Source organism: Tenrec ecaudatus, chromosome 5 (assembly GCF_050624435.1).
Source record: "Tenrec ecaudatus isolate mTenEca1 chromosome 5, mTenEca1.hap1, whole genome shotgun sequence".
Lineage (NCBI taxonomy): Eukaryota > Metazoa > Chordata > Mammalia > Afrosoricida > Tenrecidae > Tenrec > Tenrec ecaudatus.
The window spans coordinates 37,676,432-37,704,395 of record NC_134534.1 but is presented as its reverse complement, the minus strand read 5'-3'; the positions used below and the strand labels follow the sequence as shown (position 1 = coordinate 37,704,395).

The following is a 27,964-nucleotide window of genomic DNA, read 5'->3' as shown; positions in this document are numbered from 1 at the left end:
TACACTGGGGTGATTAAGAAAGAAGGTGGCCCGGGTCCACCGTCTCCAGACTACGTCGTTGGCCTCTCCACCCAGCAAGTCCTGATGTCCCCACGGAGCTGCTGCCCCTCCATCCTCATGCCACTCCCCTGGGCCTTCTCCCAGAAATGGTCCTTTCCTCATCGCTCGCTGGCGAGCATGCTGAGAGTCCGGCTCCGGAAGAAGCTACACCTCTGCCCTTGGTCAGTTTCATCCACCTTCTCCCCAGCCAGTCAGCAGATCTGACTCTGGCACCCCATCACTGCTGTGGCTGCTGCCCCCAGGCTGCTGCAAGGGTGCCCTTCACCCATCTTGGTCCCATCTCCGTGGACTCTCCACCCGGCCGTTGGTAGCCAAGACATAACCCTCCCACTTGGGCAACCTTCGTGCATCCCATCTCAAAGGGTTCACCCATGGTCCACCTCCCACCTGCTCTTAGGACTCACCTCCTGTCTTCTTCCCCCAAGTGCCCTGGGCTCCAGCCACACACACCAGCAGCGCCCTCCCTGTCCTCCCCCTCTGCTCTACTACCTTTCCTTTGCCACGCTCCTGTTCCTACACCTCGGTCCACCTCAACTACCTCCTCAGGGGCACAACCCAACGTCTTCACAGTTGGCTGCTCTTCATGCTGGGATTCAAGAAACCTTCCCATGTGATTCGTTCGACGAGTCCATCAGAGTTATCTGTTCAGATCTTGAGTCTCCTTGACTGGCGAGTTCCTTGAGGGCAAGAGTCAAACGATGACCTTGAATCTGAATCTTGCCGAGTTCTGAAAACATGGCAAGGATGGATCTGAGCCAGGGACTACTAATAACAGAGGCCTGATGAGCTGTGGGAGGACATCAAGACCATCATTCATGAAAAAAGCAGGTCATTAAAGACAAGAAAGAAAAGATCAAAGCAGCTATCAGGAGAGACTCTGAAATCGGCTCCTAATCATTGAGTTGCCAGAGCAACTAGAAGAAAGGATGAAGTCAAGGAGCTGAACAGAAAATGTCAAAGGGCAGCTCGAGAAGAGAAAGGCCAATCTTACAACAAGTGTGCAAGGACCATGCATTAGAACACCAAAAGGGAAGAACACACTCAGCAGATCTGAAATGGAAAGAACTCAGGAAAAAATCCAGGCCTCAAAATGTAATTTTGAAAGATCCTACAGACAAAATAAGGTGCTACATGTGAAGGTGTGTCTGACTCAAGCCCTGGTATTCTCCATTGCATCATATGCATGTGAAAGTGGGACATTAATATGTGTGCTAATTACATAATTAAAGATATAGAATAGTGGAGGCGTGGTATTCAACCTGTCAATCAGGGAGCAGCCTGATGGTGACTCTGTGGGCGTGGCCTTCTCATAAGGAGGGCTCTGGGAACCTCCTCTTCTCTCTACGCCTTCACCTTCCTGCTTGTGGAGCACTCTGAGATCTTCCAGAGTCTGGAGATGCATCCACCACTGCCATTGAACCCATAAGATTTTGTACCCACCGGCCTGTGATCTCCCTGCATTCTGCATCATTGCATGTGGCTGCATGAGTCTGAAAAGGGACTTAAGGACTTGAATTGGACAGATGTTTAATTGATGCATAATTATTTCTTGATAGAAAGCTCTACCATATGAGTGTCATTGGATCTATTTCTCTAGTCAACTTGGTCTAACACAATAAAGAAGACCGTAGAGGAATCTGTGCATGTGAACTGTGGGGCTGGAGAAGAAGACTCAAAGTACCAGGACCTGCTAAGAGGACAAACAGATCTGGATTGGAAGAAGTATGGCCGAGTGTTCCTTAAAGGCAAAGATGACAAACTTCATCTTACATACTGTCCTATTTGGACATACTGTTAAGAGACCAGTCCCTGGGCAAGGACATCATGCTTGGTAAAGGGGAGGGGCGGTGAAAATGAAGAAGGTCCTCAACAAGATGGATGGACACAGTGGCTGCATCAATGGGCTCGGGCACAGGAACAGTTGTGAGGATGGTGCAGGACCATGCAGTGTTTTGTTCTGTTGGGCACAGATAGGGTTATGATGAGCCAACTCGATGGAACTTAACAACAACCCCTCCCACATGTATGTGCAGAAGAAGGCTGAGTAAGCATGTGGGATACAGATGAAGTCTCTAATGTGTTTGTCCCATGCACTGCAGGGCATAAAATGTCCATAGTTCCTTCCAAGTAATTACTAATAGTGCCCCTCATCATCCTGACAACCAAACGTCTACAAAGTCCTCAGGAGGTGGTAGCACCCCTCACTGAGAACCCCTTGTTCAACAGAATCGTATCGACTGTACCAAACTCTTGTCCATCTCTAACTGATAACTAGTTCATCAGGCCAGATCCAAGTCAACCAGCACATGGTAAGGGCTTGTTTGGGAATTCAAAACAAAACACCACCATCAAGCTGATTCCAGCTCATATAGAGGACAATTTTGGAGGCTTCACAAGAAAGATTCCTTGGACAGAGCTGCAGGAAAGAAGTTTCTTCTGTACATCATTATACATGGATGCGGGGCCTGACCATGCTGGACTCACCTCAGAACCAGTTGGACAGTAAGACCGGCAGAAGAGGGCAAAGTCAACAGCAGCACATCACAACTGAACTAGAGACTCTGTTGTGACCCTGCCAGGCCGCCTTACCTCCGGGCTCCCAGTTCTGAAAGCCCATCTTTGGGCTCACTCAGCATCACTGCAGTCAGAAGTTTGAAAGCTGCTGACTGCTGTCGTTGAGGATAGACACAGCAGAGCAGAAAGCACGTGGACGCCGACACGTGCACGCAACTACACGCTACCTTTCTTCCGAGGTGTGCAGCCAGCCTGTCTCCTTGCTGCCGCTTTGCTCCCACCAACGTCAGGCAACTCACTGTGCTCTAACCCCCGTCAAGGTTGTCTACTTGCTGGTGTGAGTTTAAATCCGCGACAGCTCTGTAAGAGCATATACTCAAGGTGGATGTTGTCTACTAGTGGAGCTCAACTGTAGTTTGGTTTAAAGATGCAGGGATACTTGTAGTGTGCGCCTTAAAGATCTTCAGGGGAATTGTTCCGGGGCTTTCTCCAGCCCGTTGGGTCCAGAAGTCTGCATCCCATGAGAACTTGTCCGTCCCCTTCCCTTGCTTTGATGAGGATCCCTGTGCAGCAGCAGCTTTGGTCCAGACCTGCCTGAATGGTGGTTGGGCCGATTTGGGTTTCTTGCAGCTGAACATACTTGGACATATCAACAATTTCAGAGGCCCAGCCAAAATAACGGCAACAGACAAAGTGAGCTTTCGTCCCAGTGGTTTAAAGCTGGATTGGCTGCGCTGGTGGAAAGCTGGCTGCTCTGTCGGTAAAACTGGGACCGTCTGAGACCACGGTTGCACTGTCACGTGCCAGGAACATTTGGAAACAAGAATGACGGGGAAAGTTCACAGAGCGGTTCTGCCGGAGAAAACCTGTGGATATTTTTTTTGTTTGCTTGAGTTGAACCTGGGTGTCATCAAGTTCATTTCAATTTTACTTTTCTTCCTCTTTTAATTTTTTTTTAGACACTCAAGCCACTATTTAGATTTAAGGGATAAGGAATCTGGAGGAATTTTCCTTTTGGGGCTGGGGCTGTTAAACTCTCCCTACAGTTGGTTCTTTTTCTTTCCCCCACCCACCTTTGCCCCCCTCCCTCCTCAATAACCTATTTCCTTTCCTCTTGTTCCACCTCCCCCCACCCCAACTCTATCCCTGGGCTCCTCATAGCCATCAACATCTTGTCTATTGGTATGTAAACCACCTTTCTTTTTCCTTCTAACAGTGGGGTTATTGAATATTTATCTTTAAAAGTTAAAAGGCAATCTGTAGAATGGGAGAAAAATGTGAAACAACCACTTCTTAAAAAGCCCAGACTTCGTGCTCGCTTCGGCAGCACATATACTAAAAAGCCCAGACTTGAACTAACTGGTGGACATTCTAGGGTTCTTTAAATTATGCAAATTGAAATTCTCTCTTGAGGTCACCTGTCAGCTAAATAATAGATTGCCTTCTGAAAATCATCTCTGGGAGACTAAATGGTCAAAAGTTACTCTAAAGCAATGATTGTTCTGCTGCAGTACTTCATTCTCTTGTACGCCGGGTCACTATGGATGGGGCCTCACTTGCTAGCACCTAACAGCAACAGGTAAATGTGGCAGTTACAGAATCTGACGACTTGAGGAAGGGGTGGAGTCTGGTCTATAGCTCGATGACCTCATTTGGAGGCACAATAGATATAAATAGCTCACTGGAGGTGGGACACATTCACTCCCTGTAAGACATTCCTGTTGAGAAGACACATGGAGCTATGCTAGAGGCCTGGAGCTGAAAGAGCCATGTGGAGACCCCTGCCAGTGCTGAGATGCTTCCACCACCACTGGATCCACAAGACTTTCCACCCACTGGTCTGTGATCTTCCTGCATTTGGCATCATTGTATGTGTTGGGTGAGTCTGAAGAATTTATAAATTGGTACTGGACATATGGCTAATATCGGACTTATGGACACGATCTGGACTGGGCTGGGATGCTTCTCAATATACAATTGCTCTTTTATATAAAGCTTCCTGATACACATGAGTGTCTATGAATTTGTTTCTCTAGTCAGTCTAGACTAACACAGTAAACAAAAGTAATAAATTCAGGAGCTATGGATTAGGGCATCAGAATACTCCATCAACAGAGTAAAAAGCAGACTGAACAATCCACTCATGAAGCTTGTACTTCAAGACAAAAAGGAAAGAAACTAAAAAGGAAGTAAAGTCACCAATGTCTAGTGAAGCCACATGTCTATAGAAGCAGCAGATCAAGCAAGGCAAAATAAATGGCGTAGACTCAGGTGGGTACGTGATGAGGAAGTGGAGGGGGAGCAGCCGGCAGTCACCCAGGCTTAAACATGGAAGGGTTTCTGAAAATGCCTTTTTGAGCTTGATTTCTGAAGGCCACCAACACTGGAAAGGGGGTGTGGAAAAATGGGAGCGGAAGAGAGCTACTCGACATGGAAGCGGGACACTGGTTACAAGTGCTGCAGAGATTTGCGATAAACAAGGTTCCATTTTGAGATCCAGGACAGCTGGGCAGGAGAGCGGAAACCTGTCACTGGTGAGATGGCCTCAGCCTGAATGCCAGCTCCACGCGGTCCGGCTGTGAGACTTCGGCCAAGCCACTCAAACTCTCCTGTCAGTTAGCTTTTCTTCTGGGGGGTGAGAGGTGGGAGGGGCTCTAAGGATGAAATAACTTGCATAAATATAAATTACTAGAAGGTACTTAGTCACAGTAGTCGCGATCACTCTCACACACATACACTCTCGCTCACCTACATTCATTTCAGAGCATGGGTACGGCAAGCATCATGAAGCCTGTCAAATAAAGCAGCGTGGGCCAGGGTGCAGGGAGTGAGGACGGGGAGACCAGCGGCCCTCGTTTCTTCCCATGGATCAGTGGGGGCAGGAAACACTCGTTACTCATCTCCGAAGCAAGGAATGGGAATGTGGAGTCTGTCTGTCCCTGTAGAGGGTCAACAACGGGGGTAATCATGAGTCTAGTTGCCCTGATTTGGGACGGATGGGTATTTATGGCAAAAGATTTCACTGTCTTCTAGTATCACAGGCTTCAGTTGGATATACCTGTTATATCAAGAATGCAAAGAAGTCTGTTGGCTTTTAAAAAGCCAATGTTGTTGTTAAGTGCCATCCAGTCAGTTCTGACTCACAGCAACCTGTGTGTGTTGGCCAGGGTTCTCTAGAGACAAGACCAGATTGCTAGTAATTATATGTAAATATATTTATAAAGATAGATATATAATACAAGAAATGAACCGTTAAATTATATACATAGATAATACAAGAAATTAAGAGTTAAATTTTAAAGCAGTGGGAAGCTAGCAGCCCTTTAAGGCTTGAGAGCCGCCAGTTGCCAGTCCCTTTCTGTAGAGAGCTGGGCTATATATACCCAGGCAGCAAACAGCAAGGCAGGTCACCAACTGTCGGTCCCCAGCTCCAGAGATGAACATTCCAATCGTGTGGGCTTAAAGGGACCTCAACTTACAGCGACACAGTCCACAGGCTAGGCATCCCACAGGTAGTGTACCCCTTTAAACTGAGGCACAGAACAAGCAAGGTGAGCTCACCGAGCCATTTATCCCTCTGCCCTTCAGTTAATCCTACTTGTGTTTATCGGCCAGGCTGGCACAATAAACTATCGCACTGTGTGAGACCGAACCCAACACTGCCTGGTGCTACACCGTCCTCACAATCGTTGCTGTGTCTGCGTCTATGACAGTCAAGACGGCCGTCCATCTCCTAGAGCCGTCCTGTCTACAGAGCGTAACGTACTTCTCCAGGTACAGGTCCCTCCCTCCTGACAGCCTATTCAAAGTATGTGAGGCAAAGCCTCCCCATTCTCGTTCTAAGGACCCTTCTAGCTGCGCTTCCTCCCAGACAGATCTGATCTCCTGGCAGCCCATGGTGTATACAGTATTTGTCACCATTCCGGCATTCAGAAGCCTCACTTCATCTTCGGTCTTCCTCATTCATTCCCACTTCTGCGTGCATATGAAGTGATTGAAAATACCTTGGCTTGGATCAGATGGACTTTAGTCCTCAAAGTGGTATTTTACTTCTATATGTATATGTATACACACACACACACACACACAGTCAAGATGTCTATTGAATATTTGCCCAATCCAATCCGTCTACAATACCCTTTGAGGCATTTACTGATGAAGATCACAGCCTTTCAGAGTGGACTGTACCTCAACATAACGAAAGTAAAATCCTTCGCTACTGAACCAAGAGACAACATCACGACAAACGGAGAAACACTGCAGTCGTCAAGGATTCAACACCCCTGGGAGCAGCAGTTACAAAACCAAATGATGTATTCAAACCTGCTATAAAATCCTTAAATTGTATGGATTGTGATAAGAGTTGTATGAGCCCCTAATAAGATGTTTAAAAAACAAAACAAAAAATCCTAAAATGAAAAGAAAACAACAATATGCTACATTGTGAGTAAGGGATTTAGAAACATTTATTGGTGATAGTATGGAATGCAGAGAATACAAAGAAATCAGCACTTAAAAAAAAGTACTCTTCAAACGTTAAAAAATGCGAATGTATTTACACATACTGACCAATTGTGCATATCTGTTTAAATTTACAAAGAATTGTGAAGCAAAATTCAAAGTTTTCATTTTGAATATAATTCAAATTTGAGTTTTCCCTTCTAATATCAGTTTTTTTATAGTATTTACACCAGCAATTCATTTTGTTTATATTTAACCTAGATGCAAGACTCTGCAAGCTGATCCTGAAGCAGCCAGTTAATCAGAAATTTTAAACAAGCTATTTATGAGGATAAAGTCACAAGAGAAAAAAGCTATAATATTAGATAAATACAAAAGAGAAAACATCAAAAACCAAACCAGTCACATAGCAATTCTATTTTATTCTTTAATTTCTAATTCTAGCAAGAGGGCAATTAGCAGTATTTTAAATGCCTTTGTTCTAAAAAATAAAAACCATTCATTTTTTCACTCTAAATTTCTGACTTCACCCAATGAATAATTATCAAGCCTTCACGGATATGTCTAAGGACACAAGACTGTGATTTACACAAAGCAGAATCATTAGCAAAAGGGGCCTGAGACCATACTGCTTGAAGGGACAACAGAAGTTTGGGGCCAGAGCTGATGCTCTATAACTTGTAAAGGGATCGTGGTTCCCAGTACAGCACTGTTACCTCAGAAGGACCCCATCATTCTTGGCCTCAGATAGCTACTGACATGCATGGACTCCTAAGGAAATCCTAACGGGGCCTCGAAACATGACTGCACATACCAGGGGATCACTGTGAACTGGGATCCCATTGTGACAGCGCAGGCAGCTTTTAGAATTGACCCCGCCCCTGCCCTCTGGAAGCAGAGCATTATGGGATGTCAGCGATGGTTCAATACCAGAGGTATTTGCCCCCGCTAACTATTAAGTAGAAAGGGTGTTCTACAATTTTTGTACATGAGTCAGAAACTTCTAAAATAAAATACTAGGAAAACTTGAAAGGAAACAAAAAATAAACTCTTTGGGTCAGTGTTTCATAGATAAACAAAATTCAAAGCAATTTACATAAAATCAAAACTGTCTTGAAAACAAATAAATATGCGTGAGAGCAGTCGTTTTTGAAACAAATATGCTCACTTCTCCGTTTGGCTTGTAACTGGATTTTAAAATATTAAAATAAACCAAACGGAATCTAACAACATCAATCTGTTGTTACGCAGGATGTGAAAAAAGTGCTTCAAGTTTTAAGCCGAAGTGAATGTTTTATTTTCGCCCCCATCCTCAGAGACAGTAAATGAGGGGATCTTGCAAGAAATACACACAAACCGACAGGGGCGAATCAAATCAGAATGTCTTTTCTTTCCCACCACTTCGTTTTAGTTGGTCCTAGGTTAGGGTAGACGTTCTGTAGCAAGGGCTTCCTAGCTTCATCCATTAGTTTTTTGCTCTAGTCATTTTGTTTTTATCAAACAAAGCTTTCCTACGAAGCTAGAGGCAGCTGTAGGATGCACTACATTTGCTACAAAGTGTGGTTCAAGTGAACACAACACCAGTCTGAATGACGACCAACATGACAGAAAATGCCACGCACGCACACGCACGCACAAATGGAAAGAGACAGAATCAGTACAGCCCTCACTGCCATGCACAACGAGAATAATTCTGAGAGACCGAGCAAACACTGGAGGCCAGGAAACATGCGCGTGCCCCCTCTTCTCCAGCGCATCTTCAGTGCACCAGTTCCGGCTGGTTTTCCACGAAGGGCAACACTCCGCTCACATAGTAGGCGATGCCGAGAGACAGCAGCGCGATGACAAAGATGAGGAGCAACACCCGCCAGAAGCCCAGATCCTCTACGAACTCCTGCCACGTGGTCCGGAAGCTGGAGAGGACGCCTTCGCCCTGCTGTAGGTTGGGGTTGAGGAGGGAGTGGCTCTCCATGGCACTGGGAAGGAGGAGAGAGGAGAGAAAGGGCACGTGAGAGGACATGCTGCAGCCGTTCCAGAGGCACAAAGCGGCAAGAAGGTGCAATTAAGGGAAGTCCGCACACCGCCTCACACTCAGCAAAGAGAATGGACGCACACAGACGCTCCCTCGAGCCCACACTGACGCACTAATTTGCACGCATCAGGACAAGTGCCCTTAAGACTGTGCATGCTAGATCATAACGCTGTGTCTCTGTGTTCAGTATCTTGCGTAGTCAATGGTAAACATCCTGTTCTCATAAGGAAGCCCACGGAGAAATATTAAAACAGGCCAAATGATTGTTTGCACCGGATACTTAATCAAAGTGTACTATTGGTTATTTTAAATTTAGAAGAATCCAAAATAGAGATTTGAGAAAATCCCTGTCAGTGGAAGGCAGCAAGGATGGTTAAATCTAAAACTCATTTTTATATAGTATTCGAATCATACAGTACAGAGGAGTTTTCATCTCTGTAGGTCAATAGTCTGACCAACGAAGGATTCAGTCCTTAAGTGTCATCCTCCACCAATGGAAAGGAGTCATTAGTGGTGGCACACTGGGTTAAATGGTAACCTGTGAACCACAGAGTTGGCAGTTCAAACCCACAAGCTGCTCCGCAGGAAAGCTGAGTAGCAAGGTCCCAGTCCTGGAAACCCTATGGAGCAGTGTACTCTGTCCTATCGGGTTGCTAAGAGTTGGGATTGCCTTGATGGCAGTGGGTTTTCTAGTCATGGACGTTCACTCTTCACTCTGTTGTCGATCCAAACTGGGCTCCTCATTCAGAATTTGTTGCTCCCTCTGGTCTGAGTTCTAGCTGACATAACACTACAAAGTAAGCTTAACTGTTCTGCACAAAGGTTGGGTCTAGATGGGGGAAAGGGCAGTGCAGCATTGCCTAAACGCCTGGTCCTGGTTTTCAGAATGGCATCCGCGAGAGGTACGACCACCACTGACAGAAGAGACCGCTGGCTCTGGGCTTTGGAAGGCCACACTGATGCACTGGAGCTCTCGAGGTTTTGCACCAATCATTCCTTCATAACGTGAGGCCCACGAAAAGGCATCGTTCAGACCACAGCCACAGGGGCCACAGTCACACGGGTCAACCATCAGTGGCTTAGCCACGGCCAGTACGCCTTCTCTTCACAGTCTCTTAACCAGCTACGCAAAGAATCAAACAGCAATATATTAAGAGTCCAATTCACCATGAGCAGCGGGAGTGCACGGGAAATCGGCAGTGTTTTGGGTTGGCAGCCTTTACTAGCCGTGTACCAGTCTGTTCGACACCCACACTCCTTGCTCCCCGGAGAAGAGGAGATGTTTTCAGTGATACTCTAGCACACACGACTCTGAGAAGATTTCAGATGGTTTAAAATTAAGATTAGGATGCTGAGAAGCCGCAAATAAGCAAAACCATAAATAGGTGCGTTTTAGGAAGTGTTTCTTCTGACCCAAGTGAAGCTTACTGACCAAGTCTGAGTCGGCCTGCCCTCAGATGCAAAGATGTTAGGTACACGATGAGAATACAGTTGAGCTTTCTCTAAGGTCACACCGCCTGCCGATCAAGATCTGCTACAGAGACTTTGTTCAGAAGTAGGTTGCCCAGGGAACTGTTTTCTACTTCCACAGAAAGCCCGACTCTAGGGCACAGTGAGTGGGGTTTGGTGGGTGCCCGCCTGGGTCTTTAAGCATGTCATCTGTACTGTCTTTGTCATCCCATACCTCCAAAGTAAAGTGAAACTAAACTAAACTTAGGATAATATAGCGGAGGGGGGACTCCTTTTCATTCACAGTGTGTAGGTTCTTGAGAAGTGATGCTGGGCAGGGCCATGTTTCATTCCAGTGTACACAGGGTTGGTCGCTCTGAGTCGGAACCAGCACTGTGGGACCCAACAGCAACAGCAAGAGCTCACACTGTCTCAGGACCCTGTGCGGTTTGTGTCTGAATGCTAACCTGGTATTGGCAGTTCAAAGGCACCCAGGAGCCCAATGAAGGAAAGGCCCAGGAACCTGCTCTTGAGATGACAGCCAATAGCCTCTACAGGGTAGTCCTCTCTGACCGCATGGGGTCGTCAGGAGGCAGAGAACTGACTCCAGTGGGCTTTGGATCAGCCGGTGCTGGCTAATTTGGCCAGAGAAATCTCAGATGATAAAGGAAGTGGAAAACACATTTCAAAGCCTTATTCTATTTTGCACTTACAAAAGATGAGCTGCTACACAGGAGGACAAAACACCATGTGCTAGCCAATTCCTTTAAGTGATTATTTTTCCCATTTAACAAAAATCGAAGTTCACTTAATAAAGCAGTTCTCAACCTGTGGGGCTTGGGGGTCAAGGACCCTTTCACAGGGGTCGCCCGATTCATAACAGTAGCAAAATGACAGTTATGAAGTAGCAACAAAAATAATTATATGGTTGGGGATCACCACAACCTGAGGAACTGTATGAAAGAGTTGTGGCATTAGGAAGGTTGAGAACCACTAACTTAATATAACCTAAAATTCAGCCTTTTAAATTGTACAACCCAGTGGCTTTATTCTACTCACACGGTTGTAGATCGCCGCCCCTAATATCTAATTCCAGAAGATGTAGCCCCAGTAGAACTCTGAGACACATCAGCAGCCACTCCCTGTGTCCCCATTCCCTGGCTCCTAAAGCAGGCACAACCGAAGCCCACCACCACGGAGAAACTCCAACTCACAGCCACCCTCCAGGGGAGAGTGGAGCTTCTTCCTAGGCCTCCAAGGTGTACATCTTACAGAAGCAGCTTACCTCACTGGACCTGCAAGGTGGACGATGGATTTGAACTGCTGGTCTGTCACTTAGCAACCTGACACCTAACCCACTGCACCACCAGGCCCCCCCCTCCCAGCCACCACTGGTCTACTTCTGTCTCTAGGGCTTCCCCTATCTGGACACACCCCAGAAATAGAATCACCCAGTATGTGGCCCTTGGGCGAGTGGCTCCTTTCACTTAGTATGAAGTTTCCAAGGCGTATACAAATTGCAGCATGTGTCAATCATTCATTCCCACTACTGCATGTATGGACCACAAGTTGAGAGACTTCTGAGTTGTTCCTACTTTTCTGTGAACATGTTTTCAATTCTCTTACCTATGTATATACTGAGAAGTGGAATTGCTAGATCAAACGGTAACTATTGATCTTTCTGCGGAAATCACCAAACTGCACTTAAAGCACCTGCCATCTATGAGGGTCCCATCGTGTCCACACTCTTGCCACCACTTGTGGTTGTGTGATTACCTATCTTTTCCACGATCATCAGCCTCACAAATGGGAGTTGGCATTTCAGTGTGGTTTGAACTTGCCCTTTGAGAAAGTCTGGGTTCTCTTCGCTTGTAAACAGTTACAGTCTCGGAAACCCACAGGGGTCGAGATGAGTCAGCGCTGACTGAAAGGCAGGGAGGGAGTGACTGATGAGGGGGAGCCCTGGTCCTGTCGTGGTCACACACTGGGCTGCTAAACCCCACGGTCAGCCCTTCGAAGCCAGAAGCAGCTCTGAGGGAGAAAGACATAGCTTTCTAGGGCCTGTCCTAGAAGATCACTGTGAGTCAGAATTGACTCGATGGCAGCAAGTTTGGTTTCTGAGTGTGGAGTGACCACTGAGGGGTTCTGGTGGCACTGTGGTTAAAGCATTTGGCGGCTAGCCAACGAGCCGGCAGCTGTCACCCACCAGCTATTCTGCTGGAGAACGATGGGGCAGTCTGCTTCCATAAAGATTTGCCATCATGGACACCAGGCAGGGCACTTCTGCTCTGTCCTAACAGCCTCTATGAGTCAGAATCCACAGGACAGCAAAGGGTTAGTAATTAATGATGCAGTTTTTAAAGTTTAAGTTTCAACTAACTACATTTCTACCATGACACTGAGGGACAGAAATAAGGTACAAAAAACCCAGGAAGAATATAAATTAATAATTCCTTTTTATTAAAAAGAATTGATAATACAAAGGGACTTCAAACACTTCCAATGAAAACACAATGATTTTTTCCCACCAATTTTTTGACGCTCCCCGCGTACAATGCTATAAACGAAAAGAAAAAGCACAACAAAACCCCTCACTGTCATCAAGTCAGTCTGAGTCACAGAAATCCTAGAGAAGAGAGAACTGCTGAGGTAGTTTATTGTGTCAACCTGGTCGAGAAACACATGTGGGACTAATTGAAGGGCGGAGAGATGAATGGCTCAGTGAGCCTTGCCTTTTTTGTCTCTTGCTCTTTGATCATTGGACCAGTGTGAGGTTGCCTTGCTTGTTCTGTGCCTCCATCTGCAAGCTACACTACCTGTGGGACACCTAACCTGTGAACTGTGTCGCTGTAATTTGAGGTTCCTCCAAGACCTGCTTCACCACCCCACTGGAATTTACATCTCTTGAGCTAGGGACTATCAGACCCTGTCATCTGGCTCACTGTTGGTGACTTGCCTTGCTGTTTGCTGCCTGTTCCCAGTTAGCCTGAATTGCTCTACAGAGGACTACCCAGTGACCCTCAAGACTTGAAAGACTGCCAGTGTCTCACAGCTGTCTCACGGGAGTGAGTTGCACTGAGCCATTTGCACTGCTTTATAACTTAATGAACTGTGTATTTCTTATGTTAGACATCTATCTATCTGTATAAACATATATATAATTATTAGCATTCTGGTTTTATTTCTATAAAGAACCCTGTCTAACACAACTGCCCACAGGGGTTTCCAGGCAGTGCATCTTTTCGGGAGCAGAGAGCCTCATCCCTCTCACAAGGTGCGGCTGGTGGCCTCACGGTCCAGTGATGTCCAGTCAGAAGCCTGTGTAGCCACTTCACCACCTGGGCTAGGGGAGCAAAGGGGCGAGTGCATGGAAGCAGCAGCGGAAATGTTCTATCCTGGGGTGCGTGAGTGATGGGACAAATCAGCGTTGAGAAGCCATCACAGCCGAGGAGAACTAAAACTCAAAGCATGTTTCTCACAAGGAGGTGCCAAGAAACCGGCTAGTAAAAAACCGAAGGTTTCGAATTCATATATGCCCAGCAAGAACACTTTATGGGAGCAGTTTCATGATGAAAATGAATTTCAAGTTATTTTGAAAGAACATAATCTTTAACAAATTATACAGAAAATGAATGCAATGTTAATCACCTGCAGAGGGTACTCTGCTTGTTGATCCTGAATGTACAGGTGAGAGGAAGTAATGCGTCCTCAATTATAATTTGGAAAGACTGCGTGGGCCTTTGGCTTTGTTTATCTTACTGCATGTGCTACACCTACCCTGAAAGAAGGTGACTCTGAGCAAGCCAACAGTCCGCGGCACTGGTACTGCCAAACGCTTTCCGACTGGCCATCCTGTGTGTCTGGAAGGCATCCCCGAACTGCCAGGAGGGGGCAATGCTCCTAGCTCTCGCCCTTTGATCCCCCACACTCTCAGGTGAGACATATCGGAGAGATCCCCGAGAAAGCTCCAACAAAGCACTCATTCTCTAATGACAGCTGAAAGTTAGACTTCACACAGATTCCAAAGTTCACAGCATTCCAAAGTTCACAGCATAAAGTGTGAGACCTGGTTCATGGACAGATAGTCCCCCTCTTCCCCGCAGCCCCCCACTCACCACCGCTGCCACTGAGCCGATGTGGACTCATTGAAACTCTATAGAACAGAGTAGTGCTGCTCCTTAGAATTTCTGAGACTCTTGGCCCACCAGGCCATGAGGACGATGTTCCCAATTAGAGCAGCCAGTCCACAGAGAGGATCACATGGCCGGCCCCACTATAAGACATGACGCCCCTCACTGACCCATAGTCCTACAGGGGACAACACCAGAGACACAGTGTGGGAATTGCACCTGATCTGATCCCACCACACCGAGGCAAAACACTAAAGGGGTGCAACAGAACAGCAAGGGAATGGAGCGGTAAGGTCCCCAGGGAATGCTGAAGGTGGACTTTGGAGCTAGAGTGTGGTGCCCCAACAGACTGGACTGGAAAACACTCCTAAAAGACAACAAACAATCCTTGAACTAACTACAAGCTTTTCTTTCTTGGTGTGTTTTGTTTTTTTGTCATTTGTTTGTTGTTGTTGTTTTGTTGTATATTGTTGCTTGGTTTTACTCTGTCTTGTTTTTGTGCATGTTATTATCTCCACAGGTCTGTCTAAATAAGATAGGCTGGATGAACAATCTGGAGGAGAAAACCATAGATCAACAGTTCCGGGGGGAAATGGGAGAAGGAGAGGTGGGGGAAAGGTAGTGGTGTTACGAACCCAAGGACAAGGGAACAACAAGTGATCCAAATTGGTGGTGAGGAGGGTGTGGGAGGCCTGGTAGGCCATGATCAAGGGTCACGTAACCAAGAGGAATTGCTGAAACCCTGGTGGGGACTGAGCATGATAGTGTGGTACAGGAGGAATGTCAAAGGAAATAGAGGAAAGAGCTAGAAGGCAAAGGGCATTTATAGAGGTCTAGATAAAGACATGTACATATGCAAATATATTTATATATAAGGATGGGGAAATAGATCTGTGTGCATATATTTATAGGTTTAGTATTAAGGTAGCAGAGGGACATTGGGCCTCCACTCAAGTACTCCCTCAATGCAAGAATACTTTCTTCTATTAAATTGGCATTCTATGATGCTCACCTTCCCGACACAACCGCTAGGTGAATAAGCAAATGTGGTGAAGAAAGTTGATGGTACCTGGCTATCAAAAGATACAGCATCTGGGGTCTTAAAGGCTTGAAGGTAAACAAGCGGCCATCTAGCTCAGAAGCAACAAAGCCCACATGGAAGAAGCACACCAGCCTGTGTGATCATGGGGTGTCGAAGGGATCAGGTATAAGGCATCATCAGAACAAAAAAATCTTACCATAGTGAATGAGGGGGTAAGTGCGGAGTGGAGACCCAAAGCCCATTTGTAAGCCACTGGACATCCCCTTACAGAAGGGTCCCAGGGAGGAGACGAGCCAGTCAGGGTGTGATATAGCAATAATGAAAAATATAACTTTCCTCTAGTTCCTAAATGATCCCCCACCCCACCCCTGCTCCACCCCACTGCCATGATCTGAATCCTACCTTGAAAGTCTGGGTAGACCAGAGGATGTATACTAGTACAGGTAGGAAATGGAAACACAGGGAATCCAGGACAGATGATCCCTTTAGGACCAGTAGTGTGAGTGGCAATACTGGGAGCGTAGAGGGAGGGTGGGTTGGAAAGGGGGAGCCGATTACAAGGATCTACATGTGACCTCCTCCCTGGGGGACAGACAACAAAGTGGGTGAAGGGAGATGTAGGACAGTGCAAGATATGACAAAATAATAATTTATAAATTATCAAGGGTTCATGAGGGAGGGGGAACGGGGAGGGAAGGGGGAAAATGAGGAGCTGATGCCAGGGGCTTAAGTGGAGAGCAAATGTTTTGAGAATGATGAGGGCAATGAATGTACCAATGTGCTTTATACAATTGATGTATGTATGAATTTTGATAAGAGTTGTAGGAGCCCCTAATAAAATGATAAAAAAAAATTTTTTTAATGTCTGAGACTACAGGTTTTCACAGGAGCAGATAGCCCTCAAATGGCACGGAGTTTGAACTGCTGAACTTGAAGTCAGCAGCCCGACCTTGAACCCATTGCAGGCCAGAGCTCCTTCTCACATGTGTTGTGCTGTGGTCGAGCTTTCCTTTCTCTCTGTCTACCGGCCTGCTGTCAATGGTAAATCATGAAGACCACTCACTCTTCCAGAAGAAAGCTTCTCAATTTCTTTCCAACAGTAACATGTGCTCTGAAATTACCTAGCAACACAGACATGAGGGGCCCTGTATGGTCCCAGAAGGCACACCAACCAGCACACGATGAAGGAGAGCTGTGGGCACAGTGTCAAGTGAAGGGGGCAGAGGAAAGAGGAGGTTTTCCTTGAGAACTCACTAAAGCCACATGCTGGTCAGCTGGCTCTGGGCCTCATTTGTTCTGTCCGAATTCCACGTAACGTTTTGGGATGAGATGACAGCTAACTCAACATGCCTCTTGCCTCACTTGTGGGAGACAAACACTCCACGGAGTGCAAGCAAATGACACGTTCGTACACACACGGGCAGCTTCCTGCCTATGTGGAGCCAGGGTGGCGTGGGGCCAGATGGGTGGCGTGTCACCCTTTAGAGCGTCATAGGCTGTTTGCAATGCTTGTCCGCAGGGAAGTGTCGAGACCTGGTCTGTCACTAAGAGTCCCTATTTCACTTGTTCCTCACACGCACGACAGCTACTTTCACATGGCCCAACTGGCTGGGCTTCTGGCCGGTTCAGCTGGTTTTAGTTTCCCTCCTCCTGCCGTACTTCTTGTTAGCATTCTACGCTACCTCCTTACTCTAGAAAACTGCCTTTGTGACCTTTTCTAATATGGTCCAAGCTGTTGGCCTCACCCATCCATCTTTCTCCTCTTGGAAATGACATCCTTCTCATGACCTGTGCTTCCTGGGGGCTTTGAAGTCTCACTCCTCTCTCCGCCGCTCTCCTCTGCTTGTACTGTCAACACAGCACGCTCCCTCGCACACTGGCTAACTTGAGGACTCTTTGTTACATTTCCCAATTGTCACCGGGAGCCAAAAGAAGGTTATATATAAAGTTCAAAGAAAGCTTCGGTGCTCTTTCCAAGGGGGAAAAATGAAGAGTAACACACCTCACCGAGTCACCACAAATTATTTACATACTTTAAAAGGCGACTGGCCCTTTAAAAACCCTCCCTCCCAGCACCAAAAATTAAGTGGATTCCTGCCCCTCCCCCAAAATGAATTTGTTTCAGAGTACGACATTGATTCTGCAGCTCCGGGAGAGGGACATATCTGATCAGAGCACATGGGAGCAGATGAAGGGGCAGGAGGAGACAGTAGAACACAGCCTGGCCCACCAGGCCGTGAGGATGATGTTCCTGAGTAGAGCAGCCAGTTCACAGAGAGAACAACATGGCTGGCCCCACTATGAGACATGATGCCCCTCAGTGACTAAGGGCGATACAGGGGACTGCACCGGAGACACAGTGTGGGAATTGCACCTGACCTGATCCCACCACACCAAGGCAAAGCACTGGGAGAGTGCAGCGGAACAGCAAGGGAATGGAGTGGCGAGGTCCCCGGGGAATGCTGAAAGTGGATTTTGGGGCCAGGGCGAGGTGCCCCAACAGACTGGACTGGAAAACACTCCTAAGGGACAGCAAACGATCCTTGAACTAACTACAAGCTTTTCTTTTGTGAAGTGTTTTGTTCTGTTCTTTGTCAGTGGTTTGTTTTTGTTGTTTTGTTGTCTGGTTGCATACTGTTGCTTTGTTTTCCTCTGTCTTGTTTTCGTGCATGTTAGTGTCTCCACAGGTCTGTCTGAATAGGACAGGCTGGATGAACTATCTGGAGGAAAAACAACGGGACCAACAGTTCCGGGGGGACTTGGGGTGGGGGGGGTAGGGGGGTAAGGAAGTGGTGTTAACAAACACAGGGACAAGGGAACAACATGGGACCCAAAATGGTAGTGAGGGGGGAGTGGCAGGCCTGGTGGGGAATGATCAAGGGTAAGGTTGCGTAGAGAAGAGGTATAGCTGTAGCCCAGGTGGGGACGGAGCATGGTAGCAGGGCAGGAGGAAAGTCAAGGGAGATGGAGGAAAAGAGCTAGGAGTCAAGGGGCATTTATGGAGGTCTAGACGAAGACATATACATGCAAATATATATATATGAGGATGGGGAAATTCATCTATGTGTCTATATTTATAGGTTTAGTATTAAGGTGGCGGAAGGACCTTGGGCCTCTACTCAAACACTCCCTCAATGCATGAATACTTTCTTTTATTAAATTGGTATTCTATGATGCTCACCCTCCCGACACAACTGCTGAAGCCAAAGGGGGTGAACAAGTAAATGTGGTGAAGAAAGCTGATGGTGCCTGGCTATCCAAAGAGATAGTGACTGGGGTCTTAAAGGCTTGAAGATAAACAAGCGGCCATGTACCTCTGAAGAAACAAAGTCCACATGGAAGAACACACCAGCCTGTGTGATTGCGTGGTCCCGAAGGGATCAGTTATCAGGCATCAAAGAACAAAAAATCATATCATTGGCTGCACACCTCCATGGTATGATCGCCGAAGACAAACGGGTGCATAAGCAAGTGTGGCGAACAAAGCTGATGGTGCCCGGCTATCAAAAGAGATAGTGTCTGGGGTCTTAAAGGCTTGAAAGTAAACAAGCGGCCATCTAGCTCAGAAGCAACAAAGCCCACATGGAAGAAGCACACCAGCCAGTGTGATCACAAGGTGCCAAAGGGACCGGGTATAAGGTATCATGCAAAAAAAAAAAGTATGTATATATATATATATATATATATCATAGTGAATGAAGGGGGAAGAGCAGAGTGGAGACCCGAGGCCCAAATGTCGGCCACTGGAGATCCCCTCACAGACAGGTTTAGGAGAGGAGATGGGTCAGTCAGGGTGTGATGTAGTACCGATGAAAAACACAGCTTTCCCCCAGATCCTGGATGCTTCCTCCTGCCAACTACCATGATCTGAATTCTACCTTGCAGGACTAGATAGGGCAGAGGTTGTACACTGGTGCATATGGGAGCTGGAGGCACAGGGAATCCAGGGTGGACGATACCTTCAGGACCAGGGGTGTGAGGGGCGATGCTGGGAGAGTGGAGGGTGAGTGGGTTGGAAAGGGGGAACTGATTACAAGGATCCACATGTGACCTCCTCCCTGGGAGATGGACGGCAGGGGGGGGGGGGAGGGAGACTCCGGATAGAGCAAGATATGACAAAATAACAATCTATAAATTATCAAGGGCTCATGAGGGAGGGGGGAGCAGGGAGGGAGGGGAAAAAAAAGAGGACCTGATGCAGAGGGCTTAAGTGGAAAGCAAATGCTTTGAGAGTGATTAGGGCATTAGATGATTAGAATGTACGGATATGCTTTATACAATTGATGTATGTATATGTGTGGATTGTGTTAAGAGTTGTATGAGCCCCTAATAAAATGTCAAAAAAAAAAAGAAAAAAAAAGAAAATGATTAGGGCAAAGAATGTACAGATGTGCTTTATACAATTGATGTATGTATATGTATGGATTGTGATAAGAGTTGTATGAGCCCCTAATAAAATGTAAAAACAAAAACAAAACAAAAAAGCCCCTCCCTCAAGTACCTTTCACTCTCGGCAGTCTGCATGGTCTCCAGTTTCGAGTGGGTCCCCCGGTTGAATCCTTTCACCTCCTGTTCTTCCAGCGACTCCAGCAACCGGATGACTTCTTTATTCACTCCCCTGCGCTTCGCCAGGACTAAGGTGGTCGCGCCTTGGTGATTGCTGCAGGAGTTCACAGCAAGAGCGGCTCTTAGTGCCCTTTTGGGAGCGCTCAGCGGACCCAAGCTGGTCCAGAGGAACTCAAGACTGGAGCCCAGAGCAAAGCCACGGTCAAGCCAGTCCTAGAACTGTCCATCAGTCTACTTGTCGTCTCTCCCACCCCCCAACCCCCACCCCGGCAAGGAAGAAAGTGGGAGCAGGCACGAGAGCCGATAAATGGCAGTCAGTTGACAAGAGCAGTAAGAACAGGGAGGGACGACTCGGACAAGGTGGGAGAATAATGCAGTCAGCCCATCACGAAGCTGCACACGTCGAAAATGTGTACCCTGTGCTGTTTCTGTTCTCAACCGCAGTTTTTAAAAGACAAAAGAGAGTGCTGTCTATACTCGTGTATAAGCTGAGTTTTCACCACATTTTTAATGCCATTTTTGTGGAAAGATTAGGTGCCTCGGCGGATATTCGGGTTGGCTTACACTTGAGTATGTACGGTATTTTCACAGAAATTTATTGGAAAGTCAAGTCCTAAACTCACTCATATCTGCCATTTATTTACATTTTGTGGAAGAATCGTGTACTTTGTAGAAAGTAACCAAATAAGTTGCCATCGGTCACACAGTTATCGATTTTATTTGTAGCATTTCTAGCAGGAAGAGAGTCTTTGTAAGCCACAGCTTTCTTTCCTTTTTAAAAGGAGCTCACACCTCCCAAGCGCAGTTAGAAAGCAGAGCTAGCGGGAAAGAGCTTGCGTGGAGTCCCCGCCCTGCGAGCCTGTGCAGGCGAGAGCTGGCTGGGCAGAAGCACTCGGCTGCCTGCGTGCATTTATGCTCTGAGCCCTGCCCGACACTCAGACGAGCCAACACAAACACGGGCCGTGGGGAACACCCACATCAGATGCCCCCTCCCCCTATGGGGGGCTGTTACAGTCAGGTTCAGATTCAGGGACAGGAAAGTAGCTACCCAATTACGGCAGCATCAGACTGTGGTTCAAAGGGAGACGGACATGGTTCTCAGCCTAGTCACTGGTGCCATTAAAGGCAAACACATCGCAAAACACACAACCTCCTCAAAGTCTTCTGTACTGAAAGGATGCAGAGGCACGGAGGGGCTAGGGCACTTGTGTGGCCAGCATGGGAGTTGACAGACACAGCAGCTCTGGATCACACGGAGGAGCTGGGTTGAAAGCGGAGCGGTCACTTACAGGCTAAGTGACCTCTGTGAAGTCACTGAATCCCTCCTGCCTCAGACGCCTTGCCTCTAAAAGCAAGCTAACACCTACCTGCCAGAAGGGAGATTTCGACTGAGGATAAAAGAGCCGACCTTATGGAACCCGGAGGTCCAGCCCATAGTAAGATTTTCAACAAATAGTTGCTGCCATCTTTTTCCTGTACAGCATTGCTGCTTCGTAATTATTGGGTGGTAGAAACCGTCCACTAGTTCCATAGAATATAATATTGGAGGGAGAAAAGAATCTATGATCTTTAAGTTCCATTTTACATGATCTTCTGAAGTCCCCTCTACTGCTTCCACGTAAGTCCAGAGTCAGTCCTCAGTCCCTGAACATGACCTCCGTGCTCAGTGGGTGCCCTGAACATGGCACTTACCAGATGTCAATTTTGAGTCCGTTGGAAACCAAGAACTGGATGGTGTCCACATGGCCACAGAGGTGAAGGGCTGTGTTTCCTTGGTATTCTGTGGCCAGAAGGTCAGCACCGAACTTATGCAGCAACTGGCAGATGTCGACGTTCCCTCGGGCTGCGGCCAGGTGAAGGCCCGTCCTGCCCCTGCTGTCCCGGATATTGGGGTCAAAGCCACTTTCCAAAAGCCGCTTGGAATAGTTAAAGTCGCCATCGATGCAGGCTTGGAGCAAGGGGACGTTAGTCTGAGAGGAATCGTTCACAAACACGTAAGACATTGTTCCGATGTGGTGTGGCTGATGACCCCACCTGCAATAACATAGGAGTGAGAGGACAGTCAGTGACGTCAGCGAAATTCAGCCAATGGAATCATGGTGAGAGCACTACTCTCAGCCTTTCGGCTTCCTGCTGCTAATAAATTACCTTGGCAAATAACAACAAAGTTATTGATTACATTTCATTGTCCATTAAAACGTCATCTTGTTAAAAAAAAGTGATCTTGTTTCCTTCAAATTTGCATCAAAAGTGTAATTAAATTATTACAAAGCTCTATGTTGCCTTTCAAAACTAAACAGACTGAGTTCTTTTAAATGATGAGTGCGACAGACCAGCTGAGATTTCCGTTGGCTGCACTGTCAGCAGACATCTGTAGATAGAGGGTGCCCTTTACATAGAAATGCTAATGACGAGCACCTGATTGAATAAAGCAATTCTCTTCCATATCACTGCCATCAAATCGATTCTGACTCATAGGGAGCCCTGGTGCTATCGTGGGTTACGTGTTGGGCTGCTAATCCCTGGGTCAGCAGTTCGAAACCACTGCCCACCCCTGAGGAGGAAGATGACACTTTCTACTTTTGTGAAGAGTCACAGTCTCAGAAACCCAAGGGGACAGTTGTCCCCTAGCCTATGTACAAGCTTGGGGGAAGTAGAAGAGCCTGCTGGGGCACTGGGTTTATAGACAAAGTCCCTTCAAGTTTTATTAGAGGAAAGCAACAGACTGAATTTAAAAGCAGGAAATTCCATGAAACCAATGCAGACAGTCCCTCTGTTTACAGTAGCGATGCTATTCGGCTCTGCTCTGTGGTTCTCAAGAGAAGCAGGGCAGGGAACGAATGCGCAGCCAGGACAAAGGCAGCAGTCCTCACTGTCTCTCTGACCAAGCCCTGTCTCGCCCACGGACACCGTGCTCAGAGCACCTCACTCCTGCTAGCAACACCAGTGCTTTCTCCTTGGTTCCTTGATGGAAACATGAAAGCCTGTCCAAAACAAAGCAAAACCATGCCTAAGAAATTAAAGAGAACGAAAGAAGACACAAATGTGCTGACTGAGATGCCTTTCTCTGAGGTTACAAAAGTTTAGGCACAGATGGGCTTGGCTTGAATAGTCTATCAGGCAAAGATCTTTCCAGAACACTGAAGAGCTTAGATGCTTGGCCTAACCACAAAGAGATTAGGGGGAAGTACTGCCGCTGAATTTGACAAGATTCTTGGCCCCTAATTCCTCTAGCCTGGTTTTCCAGCCGAGCCGCTTCCTTCTAGCCCTGCGGGGACTCGCAACAAGGCTCTGCGGCCACCTGAATCCCACAGGTTCTCCTGCAGAACAGCAAAGCAGCAATTCAGACCATCTTTTCTGAACTAAGCACCACAGCAGGGTCTGCAATGAGCTTTATTTGCCAGTCCAAACAATGCCAAGCTAAGGTTCACTATACCTGACTTTTCATAAGGAGCCCCCGAAGGATTTTTAAGTCAAGGAATACTTTGTAGTCAGACTAGTCTTTCAGAAGATGACTTGGATGACAATACTATCATCGGGTTGGAGGGGGTCAAGGCTACAGACAAGATGACCAATCAGTAGGTCATTATAATAATCAAGGCAAGAAACAGTGATCGTCTGATCTAAAGATGCAGCAGAGAGAAGGGGACAAACTGGAGAGGACAGAGGAGACAGGAATCACACAACCTACCTGCCCATCAGCTAGGAAGGGTGAAAAGGGGCTGCAAAGGGCTAAGTCTCAATCAGGTCGAGTTTGCTTCTGATTAAGAGTTACAGAGATCAACATAAAAAGAACTTTAGGCTATGGCACAATACAGTGATTTTTAAAGAAGTTTGCATGATGAGAACAGATTATTCAATGACATAGCCAAGAATATCTTTTGGGGGTGATTTCCTTATTTTCCCCTGGTTTTCATGGGATTGAATCTGAATATAGGCAGAGCACTCACAAATCTTTTTTAAAAAGCAAATTTAAAAATCCTCTGAGAAGAGATAATGAAATACAATCTAGTTGGTGTTCTTGGGTCAAGCAGCAAGAATTCTTGTGGCTTGCAGACTGAGATTCTTCTGAATGCTGGCTCAGTCAACACAAGCCTTTCTTGTCTTTTTTTTTTAAGTGAGAATAAATGTCGGGTATTTTGTGCGTTTCCTCCTGTCCTTGGGAAACTGCTAACCTTACCTCCAAATGTAATAAGCCCGAGGCTAGATAACACTTTTCATCTTCATCACAGAACTGAAACTGCCCAGGAGCCAGGCCACAGTTCATTTAAGGTTTCCCTTGCGAATTGTGAGGAAGCGGCCCCAGCAGAAAACACTCACGTAAGCCTTCAGAAGATTAGATCTTCCTGCCCGTGGCCACGCAGCAGTTCCTCTGAATTCTTCAGATGGTTCAACAAAATGCTCAGAAGTATGCCAGCAAGGCCCTGCAGCAAACAGAAAATCCAGTTATAACACGGGTGTGGTGTGAACAAGGTCCTGCTGTCCCACTAAATCAAAAGAGAGCCTGCAGGTTCTCTGCAGACAAGCAACCTGACCCAGTGGCTGCCAGGAGGGGATCAGACATCGCTACCACTAGGAGGGCGCAGGAGCGGGAGGAGGCTTGTTCTGCCGCACGCAGGGTCGCTCGACTCTGGACTGGCTCAACACACATCACCGCCACACCTCACCCCAACACTGATACCGAAGGCTCCGCCCGAGGCAGTCCCTGCTTGCCTTTCCAGTAGGAACTATAAACAAGCCCAAATCCATTTGCAGCTTTCCCACACTCCTTGACCTGGCTCCTCCAGACCCACGGGTGTGCCCCTAACCCCTGCCCTCTCTCTGATGTACTAGGGGCGTCAGAAAGTTTGTGGGACGTTGCCAATCTCATTCGATTCTGTTTTTCCCATGAGGTTTTTTTAAACACCCTCATAGATTTGGCTTCAGTTTTCAATGATAAAATGGAGCACGGGCTGACTCTGGAGGCTGCAGGCTTTCCATTGTGAAAAGGACAAATCTGCATTTGGAGATGGGGCGCTGCTGCTGGGCGATGGGCAGCTGTACGTCAGAGTGTGAGCTGCAGGGCGGAGAAGGACAGCGCGTCAGTCCGGCGCCAGCCGAGTCAGCGCTGCCGTGCTGAGCCCTGGCACAACCACGGTCCTTGCTCAGTCGCCATCTTTCTCTCACAAAACTGGTCCCTCCCGCTAATGTGTCCAAATACACGAGCCGCCATCTCCTTGCCCTCACTTCTAAGGAACGTTCTGGCAGTACTTCTGTTGCTGGTAAGATTGTACTCTTTCAGCTACTCCTCAAACACCGTACCAGTCCTCAAAGCCACAACACAGACAACGCTGTTGTCATTTGCTTGCTATGGCAGGCGCTGTAAGAAGATACCCCCATCACATTACAGATCTAGTCATGTGACTGCATACATGGTAGACAAATCCATGAGACCAGGATAGAAAGGCACCCTGGAAGTGCAGTGGGTTATGTGTTGAGCTACTAATTGCACAGTAAGCAGAGAAAGATGAGGTTTCTACTCCCATAAAGACTTATAGGCTGGGAAACCCACGGGGGCAGTTCTACTCTGTCCTACAGGGTCTCTATGAGTCAGTGTGCACGTGTGTGTGCATGTGTAAATACTAGAATCTTGCTGGGAAAATGTCCAAGATTCTAATTAGACCCAAATCATTACAAATTTTATTTTTTAATTGAATATTTTATTTTGAAACGATAGCTTCACATACAATGGTAAGAAATAATTCAGAGAGAACCTGTATACCCCTCCTCTCCCACCAACAGCACTGCCTTGTAAAATGATAGTATTCAATCACAACCTGGGAGCCCACGGAGCCAAGATAGTCTTTCCATCACCACAGCCATGCCCACTCCCTCGGGCCTCAACCACTCTAAGCCGACAATCACGAATCGGCTCTCCATTTTCAAAATGTGTTGTTTCCAGAATGTCACATAAATGGGTTCACACAGTATAGAACAGTCCTCAGCATAGTTCCTTGGGCATTTGTCAAGTTGTGTGTGTATCAATCATCTGTGTGTTTTCATGGCTCAGTTTAACTGTTCATCCAAGGGAGGATGTCTGACTGTTTCCGGTTTGGGGCATCAAGCCTAACCTGCTGGAAGCATTTGTGTACAGTTCTGTGCAGCTCTGTCTTCACTTCTCTGGCCTAAGTGTCCGGGAGTCTAATTGTAAGGTCTAATTAGGGGACTAACGATCTTGACTAGGAGCGTCTGCTGGGCCCTGAGGTGCCCAGGCAACAGAGAACATAAGATGTCTTTGGAGTTACTTGTCTGGGTGTTCAGGCAGCAGGAGAGGGAGAGGTTGCTATGGAAGACTTTGTGAGGCCAACTATTGAGAAGAGGTTGAGTCGACGCCCATTTATGAAAGGAGGTATTTAATATGAACCACTTCACAAACAGGGTCAGAAGCCCTGACAGGCGTGTGGACAGTGAACTGGACGCTTTGACTAGTCACAGAAGACCGAATTGGCTGCTTGTGATGGGACGGGAAAACGCCAGATGGGTGGTGAGTCTTAAGGGAGGAGGGAGAAAAAGGGAAGATGGGAGAGTCAGAGGCATGGCCAATACTCTGCTTTAAAAGAACTAGGCTATTCCATCCTCAATAGAGCTGACACCGGAATCCCTGGATTCAAACACCAGTTCCACTACTGTACTAACTGTGGAATGTAAATGAGTTACATCATCTCTCTGGTGGTTAATTTTTTATCTGTTAAACACAGCCTGCCTCTTAAGATTGTTGTAAAGATGAACTAGTTAAGTCTATGGAAAGTGCTTAAGCCAGTCAGGCACACATAATCAAAACCCCAAACCAAACACACTGCTGTGGGATCCAGATGACTCAACGACCATCTGAGACAGGTTTCCAAGGCTGTGGATCTCTGGATCTCTTGCTCCCGGGAGCAGCTGAGGGTTTCACACCACCCATCCTTCACTGAGTTCGATTATATACACATCCACAAAGATGAGAAGAATATACAAGTCACTGTACCAAGCAGACCTGGTGGACAGTCAAGCATTTCAGAAGGCAGCACACGATCAAGGATGGATGAGGGTTTTGAGGAAAGACGCTCTAGCTGCACTGTGAAAAACAAGGCTCCAGGAACCGAAGGGTTACAACAAACAGATGCAACGCAGGGAGCACTCAGTCTCCTTCACTAGGAAATCTGGAAGACAGCTACCTGGCCAACTGACAGATTCGTATTTGTGACCATCCCAAAGAAAAGGGATCCAACAGAATACACAAATTATCGAGCATATCATTCATCTCACAGGCAGGTAAGGTTTTGCTGACAATACTAAAAAATATTTGCAGTAGTATATAGACAGGGAGCTACCAGAAATTCTACTTTGATTGAGAAGACGTGGGATAGGGGGTGGCAGGGGGAGATATCATTACTGATGCTAAGGGAGATTTTGGTTAAGAGCAGAGAATACCAGGGAGTCGCTTGTATGTGTTTCACTGACCATGCAAAGGCATCCAACTGTGTGGATTAGGACAAAAGATGGGTAACATTGTGAAGAATGGGAATCATTCCAGAACATTTCCTGGTACTCCCTTGGGACCTGTTCAGCGAACAAGAGGCAGTCATCAGACGGCAACCAGGGAACCACGCGTGGTTTTACACCCCAAACGGGGCCAACACACATATCCCATGTGCGCGCCAAGTAAGCAGACCTGGAAGCTGCTCGACG

At 47.0% G+C, this 27,964-nt stretch overlaps 1 protein-coding gene across 1 annotated transcript in view; it reads right to left on the bottom strand.

The window, feature by feature from the left end:
• Positions 1-7,015: 7,015 nt before the first annotated feature.
• ANKRD46 (ankyrin repeat domain 46) overlaps positions 7,016-27,964 on the bottom strand; it is a 40,618-nt gene continuing 19,669 nt past the window's right edge. Inside the window, exons 2-5 of the mRNA XM_075549435.1 lie at positions 24,575-24,678; positions 21,947-22,288; positions 20,190-20,348; positions 7,016-9,011 (exon numbers count right to left, since the gene is read on the bottom strand). Of these exons, the coding sequence (XP_075405550.1) occupies positions 8,795-9,011; positions 20,190-20,348; positions 21,947-22,257 (687 nt within the window). The 5' untranslated portion in view covers positions 22,258-22,288; positions 24,575-24,678 and the 3' untranslated portion in view covers positions 7,016-8,794. The remainder of the gene's footprint in view (positions 9,012-20,189; positions 20,349-21,946; positions 22,289-24,574; positions 24,679-27,964) is intronic.